The following is a 22,020-nucleotide window of genomic DNA, read 5'->3' on the forward strand; positions in this document are numbered from 1 at the left end:
GCTGAAAATATAGTTTCACTGGAAGATCATTGTAATTCAAATCCATTCAGTGCTGCTTCACTTATGTAATTTGTTAGCTAAGTTCAAGTAGTGTACCTGCACCTATCTTAATGATATAGCACATTAATAACATTTTCACTCATTTAAAGCCATGTTTACCAACATAGCCTTAGCACCAAAAAAAAAAAAAAAAAAAAAAAAAAAAATCCAAATGACAATATTCACACATTCAAGTAGTCTGAACAAGTAATTGATACATACAGGTTAAGTTCTGGCTAGTTTTGAATTTTCCAAATTAAGGTCAGAGAATTTTCAAGCCACACACTTAAAAAAAAAAAGTTGACAGAGAAATATATTTTGGTATTGCAAAAAATATACTCAAGGTCACAATATGCCCATTATGTCCTTACTCCAACATGCAAGACACAACCAGGCTGATTTCTACCTGGATTTTGCCTGGAGCTTTCTTAAGGGAATGGTGGAAACTTTATTACAAAAGATAATGAAGTTGTCAGTGACAAGACAATCAGGGGGTCAACAGAGGTAAAAGGGGAGGAGAGATGTCTAAATAGAAGTGAGAATGAGTAAGTTTTTGTGGGAGTCAGTTAAACTGAGTTATGTACCTTTTAGAGCCCCTCAAAATAAGAAAGGAGTAAGTGTGCAATGTAAAAGAAAAAGGAAAAGAGCCAGAGAGGTGAGACACAGCCATTTTGGTGTGGGGGGTGTCTAACTACACAATGAGGTCATCCTATCTCCCGGAAGTGACACGTAATCACCTGCTTTGCACTGGCTCCGCCCCTTCCCTCAGAGGCCCCGCCCCTTCTCCAGCAGCCGGGAGGGTGTTAGGGGGCGTTTCTCCAGGAGGAAAGCTGTGAGCTGCGACGCTGAGGAAGGGGACCCCAAAACGTCTGGCACTGCCCCCTCCAGGGATCACTTTGGACCGCCTCACTCGGCCCAGCGGGATTCTGAAACGCCGAGGGGTCAACCTGATGGGTTTCGGGGTCAACGGAAGAGGGGAAGGGGAGCCCTGGCGGGGAGAACCCCCCGGCCCCCCGCCCCGCAGCTGAGGCACTGAAGGGCGGCCATCTTGGCCGGGAGGGTAGGGCCGGGGAGCTGCGGGCGCCGTGCGATTGGGGGGCTCGCCCGGAAGTGACGCCAACCACCCGGAAGCGGAGGGGGTTCCCTGGCCCACTCCCCCCTCGTTCGTTTGCTCCCCCGCTTCCTCCCCGCCCCCCTTCCTCTCCATTCGTTTCCCCCCCTCCCCGGTCCCTGCCTTCTCCCCCCACCCGTCCCTCCCCCCCAACCTCCGGAGCTGGGAAGAGAGTCAAGATGGCGGCGAAATCCGATGGCGGTGGCGTGGGGGTGGGCTTCGCCCAGCTGCACAACCTGGACGAGGCGGTGGGCAGCGGCGGCGAGGAGGACGGGGAGCCCGGGGGAGGCGGCTGCGGCGGCGGCGGCGACGGCAGCGAGCCCGGCGAGAGCAGCTCGCTGCACATCTGCCACTGCTGCAACACCTCCTCGTGCTACTGGGGCTGCCGCTCCGCCTGCCTGCGCTCCCTCCTGGGCAAGAAGCCGCGCCGCAGCGCCGCCGCCGCCGACGGGGGGGACCAGCCGCTGCAGCCACCCGCGGCCGCCGGCGCCGACCGCCACCCCCCGACGCCCTCGGCCGCGCGTCCGCAGCCGCCGCAGGTGGAGCGGCCGTGGCTCGACTGCCTGTGGATCGTGCTGGCGCTGCTGGTCTTCTTCGGGGACGTGGGCACCGACCTGTGGCTGGCTCTCGACTACTACCGCAAGGGGGACTACGGTTACTTTGGGCTGACCCTCTTCTTCGTGCTGGTGCCGTCGCTGCTGGTGCAGAGCCTGAGCTTCCGCTGGTTCGTGCAGGACTACACGGGCGGCGGGCTGGGCGCCGTGGAGGGGCTCAGCAGCCGGGGCCCCCCCATGATGGGGGCCGGCTACGGCCACGGCGCGGCCCGTGGCGGCCCGGGCGCGGGGGGCTCGGCCACGCCGGGGGCGCAGCGCCTGTGCCGCCTCTCCGTGTGGATCTGGCAGTCGGTCATCCACCTGCTGCAGATGGGGCAGGTGTGGAGGTAAGCTCTGCGGGCGTGGGGGCGGGGGCCGGCGGCGGGCACTCGGACGGGCCGGGGCGGGAGGATGGGTGGCCGCGCACTCCCCGGGCGCCTCGGGACCGTGGTTCGATCCGGATCCTGGCCACGCCTTTTGGCCCAGGGATGCCCAGGTCCCTCTGTCTGCCTGTCTTCATCCCTGGTTCGCACTTGGCGGAGACCCTGCCTCAGCCCTCCCTCCCCTCCTCCTCTGCAGACCTCTGTCTCCTGGTTGTCCCTTTGCACTATATCCCAAGGTAATCAGCCACTGGCGCTCTCTGTCGGCACCCCAACTCGCGTCCTGGTGGTGGGGTCGGGGGTACCTGGTTTTCCCCAGCCGATTTGCACTCGGTTTGCCCCTTGATGAGACATGTCTCCTCTTACCCCGTTTTCTCTCTGCAGTGGCCAGTGTGGGGCCCTGTAGAAAACCCTTGCTGCTTTTCCTTTTAGAACTCCATTCCACGCTCTCTTCTCCCGCAGTCCCAGCCCCTGTGAATGACTCCAAACCGCTGCCCTCCTTGAAGGAAAAATGACTTTTTTTTTTTTCTGGGTTAGACGTGCCCTTTTCTTAGTGACAGGTAAAAAATTGGATGTGTGTGATGGCAGCAAGCGTTTGCTATTAATTCTCACCTCTAGAAATTCAGCTACCCTGGACACATCTTCTCTTTTGGGTGGCCAAGCCAGTGTGTAAGTGATTACTGTTTACACAAGACTCAAGCTCGGCTTTGCGGCCCTTGACTCTTAATCTGAATTCTCCATGTGCCAGGTGAATCCCTCAAAACCCACTTGCAGGTGCTCTTTCTCCCTGGAGCCTTATCTGATTACCTTAGTGGCTACACCGAGGAAAGAATCCCACTGAAACCTTAGTCTGTGCCCTCCAACTTCACATGAGCTTGTGTGTACATTCAGGAAACGAATTTTAGGTGAGAGTGTTTGCAAGAGGAAAAAAATCTTACAGAAGACAAATTACATAGGGAAAGGCCCTTCGTGTATGTGCTTCTGTGAGAAGGCCTAGACTGCCTCAGCTCCTATATGCCCAGTAGATTGTAGGCCTCAGCATTTCAGGTACCTGAGGTATACTCAGCTTAACACTGAGAAGGTTCATTGGCTTTTGGCTGGTTTGTTCAGATATAGTTCTGAATCTTAAATAAAAATGTTTCAGAAAGCATGGGATTGAATTAAGTCAAAACATGAGAATGAATGCAAGAACTTTGTCTTACACATTTTATATGCAAATTCAGGATTAGGGAAATGAGGGTGGTTCTTGATATTCTTGGTCTTCCCACAGTTGTTTACTCGAGTTCTTGGTTGAACCAAGATCCATTTTTCTAACTGCATTTGTCTGCAGATAATTTTTGTTTCCTGTGAAGTTTATAAGAATAGGGGAATAAAATAGAAAAACATGATGATTAACTTTTAGCTGCTGTGAGCATAGCTTGAAGTTAAATGAAAATTTGAATTTGATATTTAACCCCCCCCCCCCAACTTTATTCTGAATCAAAGATTGTGTATGCTATTGATACCTTTTTTCAGTTTCTTGGAGGCTGGTAAGATTCAAACAGTGAATGGGGAGAGAGACAAAAAGTATAGGAAAGGGAGAGACTTTCAAGTACTAGTTGAGTTGAACAACATATATTAATAACTAGGCTTCTACTCAGGTCACCTGTCTCCATGGCTTAGACTTCTTATGAATATGAATGGACAATATGAATGTTGATGTTAGGTTAAAATTCCTGAGAGAATAATTTCTAATGTAACCCATTGCGTTTATTAGCAGTAAGCTTTTGGAACATAATGAAGTGGTAGTTCCCCTCCCCTATTCAGCTGAATCTTAATTGTATTTTGGCAAAATAGAAGTCTAGATTTTTGGGACAAACAGAAAAGTATGTTTTAGGTGTAAATTTAGCTTTTGAATTTGTTTAAATGGCTTGGTTTATTTTCTTATTTTTCTGATCTTCACTTAACTTTGAAGGTCTGCAATGAAATTTGAGTGTGTGTGTGGTGCCTGTGATTTTAGTATGTGTAATTTTTTAAAGATTCAAGTATAGCTCTAAATATCCATAGGGTTAAGGTGTTGAAGGATATGCTAGTTCAGCCATGCTGTTTCATCCAGCATAGCTGTATTTCAAAAGAATTTTATTTTTTCAGTAGGCTGATTTTGTTGGAAACGCTCCAGGAGCAAGGTCTGCTCCTTAATACCTGCTAGGCATGTTGCTTGCACCGAAATCATTCATAGGTAAGAGGTTGGGAGAAAGGTTTTTATTCTTTTCTTGTTTTCATCTCTTGGCAAACAGTTGCTTGTCTTTGTGTGTAAACACACATCACCTCAGTTTTTACAGTAGATCTTCTGGGGTTGTAGGTTCCTTAATCATATTTGTGATTTAAATTGCTATTTCATAAGGTCACATGACATAAAGGTAAAGGTCCAGGAATTCTATCATTTGATTTGGGCTACATTGCTAAGAAAATATGTCAGTGAAGTTGTACATTGTCAAAACTGATTCTGTTAAACCATGAATAAACTGTCTCTTCATATAATTTTTCTTTCCCTTTCTAAGCTCTAAAATTATTTCAGTCTTGTTTGGACAGAGCACATTGCCTATTTAAGAACATTTAGTCACTCCTGGTATTGAAGAATACACTTCTTTGCATGTTGTCTTATAATGATGGTATATACTTGACATTTCTTTTGCCAAGTGATTTTACAGAATGTAAGAAAGTATTTTGATGGGGTGAGAATTGGAGCATGGAAGAATAGTTGTGTGTAATGATTTGGTATCATGAGCCTGTTTCTGTGAGCACTGGTGTGTGGACAAGGTCTGTATAATGCATGCTTTACTAGCACTAGTTACTAAACATGTAACTTACTGTGTGGCTTTGTGTGCTCTACTTTTCAGGTGATTTTCCTAGCGATAATGGGCATGTGAGTCACTCTGAACAGAAATCTGAGTCACTCCAGGCTGTACTTCAGTACAGTGTGTTGTCATTATTAGAAAGTGAGATCGTATTCATGGAGGGTTTGAGGCTAGGAACAGTGATTGAGTTTGCGTCTTGCTTGTCATATGTAAGTTACTCTTGGCTGTTGCTGTTGTCCTTTCTGTGCCTTTGTGTCACCTTTGTGCTTAATGTAGTGGCTGTTCTCTCTGTCAGGGAGCAACAGTTCTTCACCAAATCATTAATCTTACTTAGAGTTGTGTGCTTGCATTCTTCTCCTTGATAGAGTAGAATAAGATGTACTTAATTCTTTATAGTGGTGCCTATTTCTAAAGTGAGGGTCAGCTGTTCTTTATCTTGGGAGATGGGGTGGGCTATAGGGTGGCTTTTAAGGAAGAAAAAAGAAAAAGGCATTTTACATTTTATTACGGCACCTGAACACTCTAAATCTTTAAAACAAAACACTCTAAAACAGAGTGTTTTTCTGTGTTGAAACTAGGTATAATCAGAACACAGCTCTATAGTCAGTGCTGGATGTGACTGGGCTGCTGCAGATTTTTTTTTTCCTTAATTATTCTGTCCCTATCTCATCCCTGTAAGTAGGGAGCATCTAGTGTATTTTGGGTCTTTATTCATGTTGGATATTTTAGAATAGTGGTTCTCATTTCTGGCTGAGACTAGAACCTACTGCAGCTTTTAAAGAAATAGAAGTGCCTGGGCACTGGACCTTCCAGAGAAGATTCCCACCACAAAATGCAAACATCATAGCTTCCAAAATTCCACAGCTGATCAGTCGGGCAGCCAGGCTTGAGAAGCATATTGAATTGGGTTTCAAGCTTATTCCATTTGGGGATGGGTATTGGATTTGTGTTCTTAATAAAATATGGTGGAACAACTGGGAGAGGAGTGACTTTTTACTCTGGAGTTTGGTCCCCAGACAGTGCCATAGCTAAATGCCTTTACCTTGGAAACTGAGTGTCTGGAAGTTTCTTGGGGCTATCTTAAGGGTTTGCACTTAGGTATTTCAGAGTTTCTGTTTAAGTCCAAATATGAATCTCATCCTAAAAAGATTCCTAAATTTGAAGTGGTCTGCAAACAAAATGTAGGCCATTTCTTTGCCTTTTGTGTAATAAAAATAATACTTTTATGATGCTATTGCATGTAAAAGGTATAATAATTCTGTTGAATTTTGAAATGATTCCTTTGATAGGTTTGAGGAAAACATAACTGGGATTACAAGCAGTGTTGGGATAAGTGATTAGTAATGTTCTTGTAGTTCTTAAGATTTTGTGATTAAAGAATGGAAATGCTACATTACAGAAAAGGACATTTCATTTGTCTGGAGCCAGGGTACCAGTCATAGTTACATTAGAAGGTTTTTTTTGTGGGTGGGGGGTGGGTGTAGGAAGCTTTATATATCTGCTTATTACTGGGTAGGAATCTCAGTATTGTAAAATAGTATTTTTAAAATTTTATCTATAAACTTAATGGGATGTAGGGTTAAGAAGATATTGAGCTTTTTTTTGTGGTGCTGGGGAGTGAACCCAGGGCCTTGTACATGCTAGGCATGTGCTCTACTTCTAATCTACACTTCTGCCCCCTCAGGGAGATTTGTTTGATAAACTTGAGAAAATTGATCTGAGAACTGTAAATAAACAAGTAGTCCAAAAACAAAAACAAAAAAAGAGGAAATTGTCTTACCCTATCAGAAAGTAGATTTGTTGTATCAACAATTAGACCAATGTGCTGCTGGCAGGGAAATTAAATAGGTAGTGACAGAGAATAAAGAGTCCAGGAATAAATTGATAGCATTTGTGAGAATTAAGTACATAGTAAAGGTGACATTTGCAGTCAGTGTAGGGAAAAAGAATTATTTATCAATGTGGGCAAGAGAGTGCTTGCCCAGCATATGTGAGTTCCTGGGTTCCATCCCCAGCACTGCAAAAAAAACAAATAAATATTTGAAAATAATTAAAGATGAAATATAAAATGTTAAGCTGTAAAAAAACACTAGAAGAAAATTTAGGATGATACTTAATCTTTTCATGAATAAGACCCTTTTGATACCATCAAGGGCAAAGAAACAGATTTAACCACATTGCCTCATCTGATTTATTTCCTTTTTCTCCTCACTTGAAAAATCTAGAAATACATGCTTAGCTGCGAGGATACGAGAGTTAAATTTAGACAAAGGTACTTCCTCTGTCTAAAGAATATATATAAAAAGAGAATCTGAAGATTACTTGTTTTTGAGTGAACACTAACAGTAAAAACTGGTGAATTTCAAGGGAACATAGTGGAAAAAATGACCTGCTTTTGAGTAAAAGTGCAACTAGTGATGTGCATAGTATTTTCATAGTGATCCAGAACCCAAACATCAAAACTGTATTATAGGAGTCCATCTGCTGACATGTGTCAGAAATCAGAAGTAGTTTATTTCTGCCTTCAACAGTATTTGCTTTGTTTGATTTTTGCCTACTTTATCCATATGTTAATTAGTTAGCCCTATGCACCAGGTAAATTCTGGAATGTTGGGAGGAAAGAAAGAAAGTGCCCCTCAGCGTTGTCATTTTCCAGTGGTTGGCTTTACATGTGCTCTCAGCAAATGATGTTCCATTTATCTGATTTCTTCTAGTGAAACATACTGGCTTTTCAGTTTGACTTTGAAGGAATTGAGGTTTATGGAAAAAAATCATAAAAATTTAAAAAGTTCAGTGACATTTGACTAGTTGCCTAAAGATCACTTTTTATTACTATGAGAGATAATTAAACACACACACACACACACATACACGTGCACACGTACACATATGACAGCATGGTATATAGAGAACAGTCACTGGCATTAAGTAAGTTTTAGGCCTGAAGTGTAACTCAGTGATAGAGCACTTGGTATATGTGAGGCCCTGGGTTGGATTTCCAGTACTGCAGAAAAGAAAAACAGGTTTATCACTCTGCAAGTTATAAAACAACAGGTAGTATCAGTTTCCTAATATTATCTTTATCAAATAAGGAGTGAAATTGACTGACATTTTATGTCCCTTTAGTTAATTTTTTTTTTTTTTTTTTTTTTTTGCAGTGCTGGGGATTGAGCCCAGGGCCTTGTGCATGCTAAGCAGGCACTCTATTCCTGAGCTACATTCCACCCCCTACTAGTTAGTTACATAGATTATTAGTTAATATTCAAATTTACACCATACTAAACTTGCTGAGAAATTTGTTAAGTTGGTTTATCAACTAATTTTGAGTTTAATGCAGCTAAATTATATATTAAAGTGGTCTTTTTTTGCAGTCATTATAAATTTGTATTCTTAAACTAAAACAATGAATTTATTTTTTAAAGTTGTATATTTTAGAGGTTTTTTTTTCTTTACCAAGATTAGTTTCTTTTTTGGGATAGAACCTCACAGTCAGCTATTGTAATGTATTCTTTCTATGTGTTTTTAACTTTGAAAAGTTAGTATTTAAAAAAAAATTTTTTTAGAATGATAGCTGCTATGTTAAGTGCTTTGGTAAATAATTCTGTTAAGTGAGTTTTTTTTTTTTTCCTAAGATTAAGGTGTATTTTCTTTATTGGCTTGAGTTGAATTTTTGGGAAGGATAGGATTTGTTTGGAGGGTTCAGCTTTCTATGGTTGTGACAAAATACCTGAGGTAAAGAACTCAAAGGGAGGAAGTGTTTATTTTAGCTTATGGTTTTGTAACACAAAGTCCTGAGAGTGCTGAAGGGTTCTTGTCTCCTGCACTGGAAGATGACAGAGGGGAAAATTCAGTAGCAGATTTATTAGAAGAAAGCAAGGAAAGCTCCTACGGTGTGGGAGGGATTCCCAAAGAGGGTGCTTCCCATGGCTGTTTAAGGGTTTTTATACTGTTTTGATGAAGAACTAACTTTTCATTGGTTATTTCTTATTTCCATTATGGGATGGTTTAATGTGTTTGTTAACCTGAGTTGTGCTGTACTTGTTCTTAAAAGAATTGCTTGGGTTCAGGATGACAGTTTGGAGTTGACTAGTGTTGGGTGGGCAGTCAGGGAAGGTGGGCAGCAGCAGCAGGTGTCCAGGTGTGGGCGGGGCCTTCTGTTCAGGCAGTCAGAAGCAACAACTAAAACTTTAGCCTAGGGTTTTAACCTGAGAGGTGGTGGAATCCTCATTCTTTCAGATCCCCGTTTTTATTTCCTGCCTCAGTTTCAGAGGTTTTGGTTTATGGGCACTTGACTCCTTTGTTTCTGGGCTACAGTGAGGCTTCAGAACACCATAAAGAGTGTGTGTGGTGGAGCGAAGCTGCTCACCTCCTGTGGCCAGGAAGTAGAGAGGGAGAAAGGGGCTGGGGACACAATATACTTTTCAAGGGCATGCCCACAATGGCCTGCTTCCTTCAGTGAGGCCATTTCCAAAATGGGTTAATCCATTCATGAGGCCAGAGCCCTCATGGTACGGTCACCTCCCAAAGTACCCCTCCACACGCTGCTGCACTGGAGATCAAGCCTTTGACACATGAGCTTTTTTAGCCACACTTCAGATCCAAACCTTGATAATGAGAATTAATATTTACTACTTTATCTTGAAACATCAAATAACTTTTTGTCTTAAGTGCAACATTGTTTTCTTTTTGCTTTTTAATGGGGGAAAGTGATTTCCTTGTTATCTTGGTCCTGGATTTACAGAGCATAGACTGCTCATCACTCCTTTCTAGCACGAAAGTGGGGGATTCAGCTCATGGGATAGTGGACAAGAAAACCTGAGTTTTCCTCACTGCACTTCTGGAAGGGCAGTGAAGTTGGTATTCTTGTTGCTATGACCACCTGCTCTTAAGAGTCCTAAGTCATAGGTACTGGAGCTTGGATGCTTTTTTCTGTCATCATTTTGGTCCCTCCACCCCCATTTTGTTTTAAACACATTGAACAAGAGAGAGGATAGCAAAGATGAAGACAACCCCAAGACTATAGCATGGGAAGTCTGCCAGTAATAGAGTCTTCTGGGGAGTGCAGAACACAGGCAGGCAGGCCAGACTTTGTTAAGCTTTTTCTTCAAATGGGGCCCAGAAGCTTCTGTATTTGGAAACACCAAAGGGCACGATGTCATGCAGATTCCCAGCCTTACCATAGACTGAAAGAATTAGAGCCCGGGGGAGTTGGTCTAAGGAAAGTCAGTAAATGGATATTTCTGTTGTCTTTATTAAGCAAACATCTAAGCCTGGGGTGGGGGTAGGAGGGAGTGTGGGGAACAGCTTTATTCCCCAATTCAGTAATTGTTGAAGAAGTAGCTTTTCTACAATTTTTTTTTTTTTGGTACCAGGGATTGAACTCAGGGGTACTCAATCACTGAGCCACATCCCCAGTACTATTTTGTGTTTTATTTGAAGACAGGGTCTCACTGAGTTGTTTGGTGCCTCGCCACTGCTGAGGCTGGTTTTGAACTTGTGATTCTCCTGCCTCGGCCTCCCCAGCCGCTGGGATGATATATGCTACATACAGAAAAGCCTATATATAACATATATCACACTTACGCACTTCTGAATTCTGCACCTCATATTGGAAATGTTGAGAATAAATCCTCATAGTTAGAATACCATTATCTCACCTAAGGCAATTAACAGTAATTTCATAATTATTCCTTAATTCTATAAAGTCATCTAACAGCTCATATTCAAATTTTCAGTTGTACCCAACAGTGTCTTTTATATTTCCCCCCTCCCCTCCAAACAAGGATTTGATCAAAATTTATGTGTCTTTAACTCTGGAGTGGTTATCTTGCTTTTTTTTTTTTTTTTCCCTCGTCACATTGACTTTTGCAGAGCACAGGCTACACATATATATATATGTGTGTGTGTGTATATATGTATATTTATATATATTTTACTGCTAACTTTTATCTTACTAAAAGTCATGACTGCTAGATTACTTCTTATAAAAATATACTTTCCTCTTTGCAATCAGGAAGTACATTCGTACCCCCACCGCACCTGAGGATTTTACTTTCCTTGGATTCAGTTTTGTGGATGTCTATAATTCAAAAATATTAAATGGTGTATTCCAGATATTATGAATTTTAAATAACTTTTGATAAGTTTTAAGTATTAAGTAATTTTTAATACTATTTTATTTTATTTTTAAAAAATATTTTTTAGTTGTTGATGGACTTTTATTTATTTATTTTTTATTTATTTGTATGTGGTGCTGAGGATTAAACCCAGTGCCTCATGCATGCTAAGCGAGCGCGCTACCGCTAAGCCACTACTCCAGCCCCTCATACTATTTTATTATAGTTTTTTTTTATTATTAATCTCTTTGTTGTGCCTAATTTATAAATTAAACTTGTTTGTATATGTATGTATATACACACACACACACCCACACACATAAACAGTGTATATACCTAGGGTTTGGTACTGGTGAAGATTTGAGGTATTCACTGGAGGCGTGGAATTGTGGGTGGGGGGACTACTGAAACTCATGGGGTCAGTCTCCCATTTCCTAAAAAATGATTTTACTTTGTGCTTTAACATCCATTGAGAATTCTTACTGGACTCAGTTATTAAATTGTTGGTAGGGAGGGAGATTTGTGTTTTAAACAAACTCCCCAGTAATTCAAATCTTCTTGAACGCTTGATAGCCACTTGCTGTACTGGAACAAGGCTCTGAGAGTTTAAAAAAAAAAAAATCTGTTCTCAAGAAGTGAGTCTGAATGTAGTGGGTTTGGGATGGGTTGTCAGTAAGCAGTTAATGAGTTTAAGCTTTCATGTTAGTCTTAGAGGAACAGGTAAATAAATGTTGCATGGCTCATAGTATCCCAGCTCCTAGTTAGGATTGGAGAGGACCCGTATGCGATACCTGCATTAAACTGAGGTGAGCACCAATAGGAGAAGATGGAATGTGTTAAGAATGTGTGATGGGATTTAAGAGAGACTGGAGGGAGGAATAGAAGAGTTACTAAGGAGGACAGAAAATAGATAGAAAATTCTGTTTTTACACATACTGCCTCAAATACTTTTCACATGTTTTTTGTATGCCTTTTACAGATGAAGAATTGGGCTCTGAATACTTAAGCAATTCATGTCATTGGTAACAGGTGGAAGCAAATTTTGAAGCCATATCGTACTGATGGCAAAATAGGTCCAATTTTTCATACCAGGAGGTGCTCCATGAAAGTCCTGGACAGCTGAGCTGTGGGCAGTTACTTTCCTTTACTTTGGGACTTTGATGTTCTGGCTTGTTGAAAGTAGAGAGATGGTATCCTAAGGCCCTGAGGCCTTTTGGTGTTCAATTGAGGTTCTTGGAGATCTCTGACTTTTAGTCTAATGTATTAAGGCCCACAGAGATCTGGGTAGGCTTCCCAGGCTTGTAGTTGATGATAACTGCTAATGTGACCCACTCAGTTGAGTAGTTTCACAGGGGCTGTGTCTTCAGCACATATTTTTAGCACTCTGCCCACGTTTTTTTCTCATGGTAGACACACTTTCCAACATGTTTTTTCCATGTTACAGAAGTTGGTATGTAGGGTTGATGTTACCCTTATGACCCCCCCCACCCCCCCACCCCCGCCCTGCAGCCTTATCTACATGTGGCACCCATGCTGGTTCTCTGTTGACCTGTTGGAAACACTGAGAGCAGCAGTTCTGTCCTCAAGGTTACAAGACACTCATTTCCAAACTGTGGCTGTGCATTGGAAACACCAGGGGAATCAGGTTTGGGACCACTATAAGAGGTAGAGTCCAGGAGTTCTGGGATGGGTTTTTAGGAAGTTTCTCAAGTAGTGCATAAACAGGGATGAGAACCACAATTCTCAAAGTCTGATTTCTACTAATGTTTACAGAAATAGTTCTCAAGGAGAAGGAGTGCACATTAGAATCACTTTGTATTATTTTTGTAAAAAAACTACAGGCAGATTAGGTTTGGAGGGATGCATTGTATAAAAAGAGGCTCTGCAGATGATGATTAATAGAAATTATGTATTTAAATATTCCCATAATTAGATCTTATATTTAACTGGAATGGATTGGTGGAAAGTATGCATTAATCAAATAATTGCTATTGCCTTATGCTTTGCCTAAAATTTAGAATCATGTAAAGACATTTAACATTCAAATTATGATTTTTAATCATTGAGTTGAATATTCCTTTGTTTCTGAACTTCTTTGAAAGTTTGAAGTACTTTAAGTCATTATTATGAACATGAATGATCACCTTTGGTGCTTAGAAGTGCCTGGTTAGAGATATTTTATTGTGCTGGGAAAATTGATAATTAATTCAGTGAATTTCATGTCTCATATTTTCAGAATTGTTATATTTTTAAAAATCTGTGCCAAGAATATGATTTCTGAACAAGAAACTAGTGAATGCAGTGGGAGAAGTGACCTAATAGATATTAAGTGAGTTTCATCAGAGCTGGGAATGAAGGCGCAGAGAAGAATCTGCCTGGTAGATTCACAGGGAGGATGGCTAGAGCAGGGTGAGGGAGAGTTATACATGCTTGACTGATGGTGAGCTCTTAGTACTGTGGGTCACCAAGCACACCTAGAATCTACACACACCAAAATAGCATCCTCTGAGCTTCATCTAGAAATGTACTAGATGTGGCAGTGCTGAGAAAACCCATGAACCTTGTAACCAGAAATCTTTGAGTCAGTGGCTGTCAGAGGTGGGAACCAGGGTTAATGGGCAACCACAAACATAGTGGGTTGTGTGCTCTGCCAGTTTGTGATTCTGGATTGAAATATGTAAAACCTCAAAGTTGGCACTTTGTTTGATCATAGGAGTATACTTTCTGGGTGGTCATCTAAATAGTTGTGAATAGCCTGGTGTATTTAAGATGTTGCCATTTGCCTTCTATAAAGCAGTTTTCCTCAAGGCTTACCCTGAAAGAAAAGACCATGCCTTCCACTTAAAAAATTTATATACTCAAAATGTAATCATCTCAGTGGTTTTGGTTAGACCTAGTGGGTCCTGGTGTACCTTTGGAGTAGAAGAGAAACTACAAGAAGGATTCATACCCAGCTTTCGGATTAAACAAAAATTGTCAAAATGAAGCAGAATTTGAGCTAGGCACAGTGGCACACACCTGTAATCTCAGCAGCTCTGGAGGCTGAGGCAAGAGGAGGCAAGGCCAGCCTCAGCAACCTAGCAAGACCCTGCCTCAAAATAAATAAAAACGACTGGGGGTTCAGCTCAGTGATGGAGTGCCCCTGGGTTCAGTCCCCAGTATGGGGAAAGGGAGGGGAGTTAAAAGCAATTACAGATGAAATTTGGAAAACTTGAGAATTAGATTATGTCTGTAGCATTTGTGGACTATATGGGGTTTTCAGTGCTAGAGACCCATAACCTTAGGTAGCTTTCAAGATCTAATGAGTTGATGTGTAACTCATGAGGCCTTTATGACTAAGTGAGATGATACTGTCAGGCATGTTAAGTGATTTTGAAGGGGCCCGGCAGATCAGAGCGTGTCATTTTGTTTTGCTTGACATTTGCAGCTCACTGTCTCAATTTTATTTTTCATTTCGACAGTCTGGGGATTGAGCCTGTGCACTTGCTAAGCAAGTACTCTACCATTAAACTACATCTCTGGCCCTTACTGTCTGAATGGTTTTTTTTTTTTTTGGACTGGGAACTGAACTCAGGGGTGCTTAATCACTGAGCCACATCCCCAGCCCTTTTTATATTTTATTTTGAGACAAGGTCTCACTCAGTTGCTTAGGGCCTTGCCACGTTCGTTGCTGAGGCTGGCCTCGAATTTGGGATCCTCCTGCCTCAGCCTCCTGAGTTGCTGGGATTACAGGCGTACACCACCATGCCTGACTTTACTGTCCTGATTTTTGATGCACTCATATCTGCTGTAAAGTGATACTTGTGTTCCTGAGAAACCTCCCATTCTGCAAAATCATGCACTACATATAACAGTGCTGTGCAGAAAAAGTAGGATTAAGGCCAGATTACTTAATAAACCATGTAACTCGAGCACCAGCAAAAACAATGACAATCCACATAAAAATACTATCAGGGTTAACTTTTCACTGCCATTTGATTCAGCATCATACCCAGATGATTCTAGGCCTTGTTTTATCGTGGGATAGGTAGTTTCTTGTGGGCAGTAGCTGCTTCTGTATACTAGTTTCACTAGATTTAGAGCTCTGCTCATGGGTATAACACCCATGAGCACTGGCAGCAACACTGGGTAGTGGGAGCACAGCAGATAATATGCTCCTCAGCCAGCCACCCACTTCTTATACAGAAGGAAGGGCCTCCCATGAGATTACCAGCATTATTATTGTTATCATCATCATCATCATCATCATCATCATCATTTGTAGTTGTAGATGGACAGCATGCCTTTATTTTATTTGTTTATTTTTATGTGGTGCTAAGGATTGAACCCAGTGCCTCACGCATGCTAGGCAAGCGCTCTGCTTAATGGGTGTTTTTTTTCATTGTTGTTATCATCATCCTTTTTTTTTTTTTTTTTTTTTGGCTAAGTCTAGCTAAGCATAGTGGCACACACCTGTAAAAAGTCTTGCCCTTGATGGCTGGGTGGAATTACCTGTGAATCAAGGCTATGTCCCCTAAATTTTGCTGTTGCCATTCCCATTTTGTTGGTCATGTGAAGGAACCATGTAACAGAGCATGCATTGTAGCTTAACTGATGTGCTTTTGAATCAATGATGGTGTCAAGGAGCAGCTCTTGAAAATGTAGGTTCTGTTACTTTGGGAAATTCTAGTTTGAGATATATTCTAGTGTTTCAGGTTAAATGAAATTCGTTACTCTTCTCATGCCTTGTTGGTCTTTAGATACAATTAAGAAGTGAACAGAGGCTATTTTAATTCACTTTAAAATTTCTACTTCTGTAACTAGTCATTGGATGGAATGTGATAACATCTTAGTGCCTCATCAGCACTTGAACACGCATGCATATAGCAGAAGTGATTTTAAATTTTGGTTCATTTGAAATGGTGGTTATATTGAGGTTTTAAATTAAAATTAATTTGAGCATACAGTAAACAAAAAAGAGCAACAGTAGCCAGTTGTCAAGGAAAAGACTGATGGGTAGAATAAACAGACGACTTTCTGTAATATAAACAATCTGTTTTTATAATTTTTTCTTTTTCTTTTTATTTGAAGGATGATTGGGAGAACTTCCAAATCAAGTAGAAGTGAAAAGGGAAAGACAGCAGATCTACATGTTTGTCAGTGATTATTACAGTTTGTTTCCTTAATAATTGTTATAACAAAATGTCAGTGGCTTAACCTGTAGAAATGCCTGGTCTACCGTGGGTGGTCCTGGCGCCTGGTGGCTGTGACATCCCTCTGGAACTTAGTGCCCTCAGCATCCAGCCAGAGAGAGACCATAGAGAAGGCTAACTACTTCTTCAACCTTCTAGCTTGATGATACACTGTTTCCACTCACATGCCATGGTTCAAGAGTGGCTGGCAGGTGCAGTTCCTGCCGGGGCAATAGCTTTACCCATGTAAGTGGGAGCATGCATTTGGTGGGCAGAGACCAAGAAAGAAAGAACTCTGTGCTTATACCAGTACTCTCCAGGCTATGGGGGGCAAATATATTTATACATCCATGTATATATAATGTAAAATTTTGTTATATGTATCATATATAGTAAATAACATGTATGATACATGATATACCGTGTATCATGTAACACATGTCATATGCTTTATGTATTGTACATGAAAAAATGCTACTGGTTAAAGAGTATTAGAGGCAGTTGCATTTTAACAGTTTTGTGTTCTGATTTCATTCAGTGGTCAGTAAATATTCTTGATAAAGAAATATTTTAGGATTTGGGGTAACATGAGACATCTGTTTCATATTTCCTTTAAAAATGTAAAAATGGGGGCTGGGATTGTGGCTCAGCGGTAGAGTGCTCGCCTAGCATGGGCGGGACCCTGGTTCGATCCTCAGCACCACATAAAAATAAAGGCATTGTGTTGTGTCCATCTACACCTAAAAAATAAATATTAAAAAAAAGATTTAGAAAAATGTAAAAATAATTTTTAATTTGAGGATCATATGAGGACAACAAAGTGCCCCTATTTTCATGGGCCTGGCAAAAGATCATTATTCAAATAAGCTTTAAAACATCTTAGTGCCTCATCAGCACTTGAACACGCATGCATATAGCAGAAGTGATTTTAAATTTTGGTTCATTTGAAATGGTGGTTATATTGAGGTTTTAAATTAAAATTAATTTGAGCATACAGTAAACAAAAAAGAGCAACAGTAGCCAGTTGTAGCTAAGTTTAGTTATTTGAAGTGTGAGCCATTAAATTAAGATACAGTGATACAATTCTTCTAGAGTATTTTTTAAATTTTGTTTTATTTTTTTAATGGTGCTGCTGTGGAACTCCTGAGCTTGTGCAGGCCAGGCAAGCAGTCTGAGCTGCACTTATAGCCCTGCAAATAGAGTTCTAAATAATTTTTTAAAAATATTTTTTTAGTTATACATGGGCAAAATATCTTTGTTTATTGTTATGTGGTGCTGAAGATCGAATCCAAAGTCTCACACGTGAGAGGTGAGTGCTTTACCGCTGAGCCACAACCCCAGCCCCTCTAAATAATTTTTTTTAGATGAAATTTTATTGAAGGTGGGAATGGCCTTCTAGACTAAATAAAAAAGTATCATGGCTCTGTCGCCAAGACTCATCAGTGTTTCCAGTCTTAAAGTGTAACCCATTTGGTGTATGCAGTGTTGGGTTGTGATTTGTGACTATAGCTAATGTCATTTGATAAAACTGTCACATATATGGTGATGGTGTTGGGTATTTTCCCTCAAATTCCCTCAAGTGTTTTCCACCTCCCAAAGTGACTGTTTCTCATCTCTTAATTGTATAGATCACAAAAATGTGCAAAATTTACCTAAATTTGGAAATTTTCACTAAAACTTTGTAACTGAAACATGCTGGATTTTTTTACATTGTTGTTCTAGTAGCCCTTGAGGATGGATTAAAACCATCTAAAAATTCATAGGGCTGGGGTTGTGGCTCAGCGGTATAGCACTCTCCTGGCATGTGCGGAGACCTGGGTTCGTTCCTCAGCACCACATATAAATAAATAAATAAATAAATAAATAAAATAAAGGCATTGTGACCAACTCCATCCAAATAAAATATTTAAAAAATCTTCATAAAGGTGTTAAATGGTTAAATATGACAAGCATAAAACAATTTAAAGTGTCTTCATCAAAACATGTTAATATGTTTTATAAGTTCTTATAGAAATCCATAAATACTTAAAAATGCAGACCTACCATTCTCGTGTGGACTTCATGTGTTTTGTGGTGCTAGCATCAAATGCAGGCCCCCTTTCTCCCCATGCTAGGCAAGCGCTCACCACTCAGCTATATCCCCAGCCCCTAATATGGATGATTTTAACAGCTGCTTTGAAATAACTGTTATATTAATTCCAAGTATTAGATAGATTAGATTTTCTGGCATTCTTGGCTTTTAAAAATTAGGTTACTACTACATGAAAATAATAAGTATATGTATTTAGAGGCTATTTAATAATTAGCTGATTACATAGTCCTACCAGTTGAGAATGTGCTGGGGTCTAGGTGAGGATTTTGTTTCTTAAGAAGTCGAAATCTGGGGCTGGGGATGTGGCTCAAGCGGTAGCGCGCTCGCCTGGCATGCGTGCGGCCGGGGTTCGATCCTCAGCACCACATACAAACAAAGATGTTGTGTCCGCCAAAAACTAAAAAATAAATATTAAAAATTCTCTCTCTCTCTTTCTCTCTCTCTCAAAAAAAAAAAAAAAAAGTTGTTGAAATCTGGGGGCTGGGTTGTGGCTCAGCGGTAGAGCGCTCGACTAGCACGTGCGAGGCCCTGGGTTCGATCCTCAGCACCACATAAGAATAAATAAATAAAACAACGGTATTGTGTCCAACTACAACTAAAAAAAATAAATATTTACAAAACGAAGTCAGAATCTTTGTCCTATGTGGCTAATAAATTAGACCTTCTTATACCACGGTACTTGAGAGATTTAGTTGAAAATTATAATAAGAATAAAAACTATATGCTGAAACCTTTAGAAAAGACTCTGCATGGTGGTACAGGTCAAATATATGCTATGTGTGAGGTAATTTGAGGTCTAATTGACCTTTATTAATATAGTTTTAATACTTTCCTCTATACCAGCTTATGTGATGCTGGCCTAGTCTTTCCCTCATATCATTCCACTTGTGGTAGCTAGACCACAAACAAAATTGGTTCTGAACACATTCCCATGGCCAACCAATTTAGCTGAAGGCATGGTTCTTCTGTGTGTTAGTCTAGACTTCCCTGGTAACCATTGTGTTACCTAAAAATATTTAAAGGTTGATCACTTCTATAACAGTGTGACCATTGTCAGGTAAAATTAGTTTTAGTGATAATGCCCCCAGTGATGCCCATAAAGGCAAGTTTATAGAAAAACAAGACCAGTTTTACTAACTCTGCAAATACCCCAGTGAAAAATGTGTGATATTTTTGTCAGAAGAATGCTCTTCCAAATTCCCTCTTTACTTCCCACCCAGTAACTAAGGCTTAGGTCCCAGGGAACATGGTTTTCCCTCTTGGACCCCAATCCCCAGATCAGGCCAGCCCACGTGGGTGAGTTATCTAACCTGGCTGCTCCTCATTCCTCAGTGTGCTCCTGTGTAAGATGACATTTACTTTACATATGATTAGGGATAGCTTTATATGGAAGAATATGCTACTGCCCCATGGGCTGTTTTGAGAACTAAGTTAAAACATGTAGAGCCTCAGAGTAGGCTTGATGCATCTAGTAAGTGCTCACTAATTTGTTAGACATCAATTGTCTTCTCCATTTGGCCCATAGTATTGAAAATTGGACCCAGACTTCTAACCCTGTATTTCACTATTTCATTTTAGCTCTGGCATTCATGATACTTTGGTATTACAGTGTTCCCTCAACAAAAGCCCTGTACTATCTTTTTCTATACTTTTGCAAATCTGATTTCATCACCTAGTTCCCAACCAGCAATGATTTTGCCTCTCCCTCACCCCCAGCATATATGGCAGTATTGAGAGACTTTGTGGTTGCCACAGCTGGAGGGGTGCAATTAGCATCCAGTGGGAACAGGCTTAGGATGCTATTAAACATCTGCAGTACCCAGGACAGCCCTGGACCACAAAGAATTACCTGCTCCAAATACCCCTACTGCCAAGGTTAGGAAATCCTGACCTAGACAGCACTTTTCATTGCTCTTTGTTTAAATTCTAATCATTGTTTTTTTTTTTTTTTTTTTTTTGAGAGAGAGAGAATTTTTTTAATATTTATTTTTTAGTTTTCGGTGGACACAACATCTTTGTTTGTATGTGGTGCTGAGGATCGAACCTGGGCTGCACGCATGCCAGGCGAGCGCACTACCACTTGAGCCACATTCTTTATCTCCTCTTCTAACTATATTTTCTATAAAATCCGGTCCTAGCTTTTTCCAGGTAATCACTTTTTTTTTTTGATACCAGGGATTGTACCCAGGGGTGCTTAGCCACTGAGCCAAATGAGACAGGGTCTTGCTAAGTTGCTGAGGGTGGCTTTGAACTTGAAATCCTCTTGCCTTAGCCTCTTGAGCTGCTGGGATTATAGACGTGTGCCACCATGCCCAGCCAGATAATCACTTTTGACTTAGAACTTCCCCAAGCAAAATATTTTTGATACTTGGTACTTTTATTTATTTTTATCTTATTCATAATGTTTTCTCTCTTGCTGAGCTCCCTTAAGGTTAGGCTCTATATCTGATACATCTTTATTTCCTGCCAAGTTATTTGTATATAGTAGGGTTCATTATCTGTTGGAATGAATGAATGAACATATGTGGCATTTTAGCATCACATAGTGTTGGCACAGGGCAGCTAAGCCAGGGAATGGATAGATGATGAATGTGAGGAGTGAAGGGGAGGCCCTGGCAGAGGAAACCTGGGTTGGACTTAGAGTGGAAGGTGGGGATTGAAAACCCCCAGGGTTTTGTGGAAGGAGAAAACAGCCATGTCCCGCAAATGGAAGTATAAGTACACATGTATGTGCACGTGCACATGCACACACACACTGGGAAAGCTCTGGATCTGATGGTACCTTGAGAATGGGCTTAACTTATACCAAGTACTCTGAAGTAACACAGCCAGTCTGGGAGGTTTACTTGTGACCCTTTTCTCGGGTCTGTTTGGCTCAGATGGTGGTTTTAATCTCTTGCCATTGAAATTTAAGTGAACTGAATGTATGTAGAAGTTCATTTTAATCTGTTCTCTATGAATGTTGCTGAAGTCCAGTATTACTCAATAGAAAATAGTAAGTTAGTCAGTTATTTCCATTTTATAAAGGGATATTTGTCAGTGTGAACATCATCTATCCATCTCAGAGTGGATTTTCTTGAGGGAGGTGCTTACACCTGCAGGACCTCAGTATTGAACTTTGTTGTCCTTGTCACTTTCTCTGTGTTTGTGTCCAAACTTCTTTTTTCTTATAAGGAAACTAGTCATATTGGATTAAGGGCCCAGTCTGTTTCATTATGACCTCATCTTAATTTACTATGTCTGCAATCCAAATGTGTCCCTAAGGTGCTGCTCTGAGGGATTGGGTTGGGGTAGTTAGGACTTCACATGTCTTTTTGGGAGACACAATTCAGCCTGTAATACCCATGTTCTTTTCTTCAGCATCCCAGTTTGTGAAAGTTATATAGTTGATTGAGGGTCAGTCCAACTAAAATACCAAGGCAGCTTGTTTTCTTGAAACTTTGGTGTAAATGAACCTTCAAATAAGGAAAATGTTTATGGACGTGTAGTGTATCCCTGGTTATAAAAGAGGCACACCAACCGCTTCTTGTGGGATAAGGGGGGAGGAGAGTCTGTGGCCTGATGGTGGTGTGTGTGGTTATACAACTGCCATGCCTGGCTGTGTATTGTAAGGATTGGAACATGTGGGGCTTCATTATGCATTGCTTTAACTCTGCAGATCATGTGCCTTCTGTTTCCTTA

At 41.0% G+C, this 22,020-nt stretch overlaps 1 protein-coding gene across 1 annotated transcript in view; it reads left to right on the top strand.

Annotated features, from left to right (window-relative positions):
* The first annotated feature begins 1,310 nt into the window (after positions 1-1,310).
* Positions 1,311-22,020, top strand: part of Xkr6 (XK related 6) — a 234,203-nt gene continuing 213,493 nt past the window's right edge. Inside the window, exon 1 of the mRNA XM_058583979.1 lies at positions 1,311-2,090. Within this exon, the coding sequence (XP_058439962.1) occupies positions 1,330-2,090 (761 nt within the window). The 5' untranslated portion in view covers positions 1,311-1,329. The remainder of the gene's footprint in view (positions 2,091-22,020) is intronic.

Source organism: Marmota monax, unplaced genomic scaffold (assembly GCF_021218885.2).
Source record: "Marmota monax isolate L192 unplaced genomic scaffold, Marmota_monax_Labrador192_F-V1.1 WCK01_AAM20220418_F8-fsc00288, whole genome shotgun sequence".
In the NCBI taxonomy this organism is placed as follows: Eukaryota; Metazoa; Chordata; class Mammalia; order Rodentia; family Sciuridae; genus Marmota; species Marmota monax.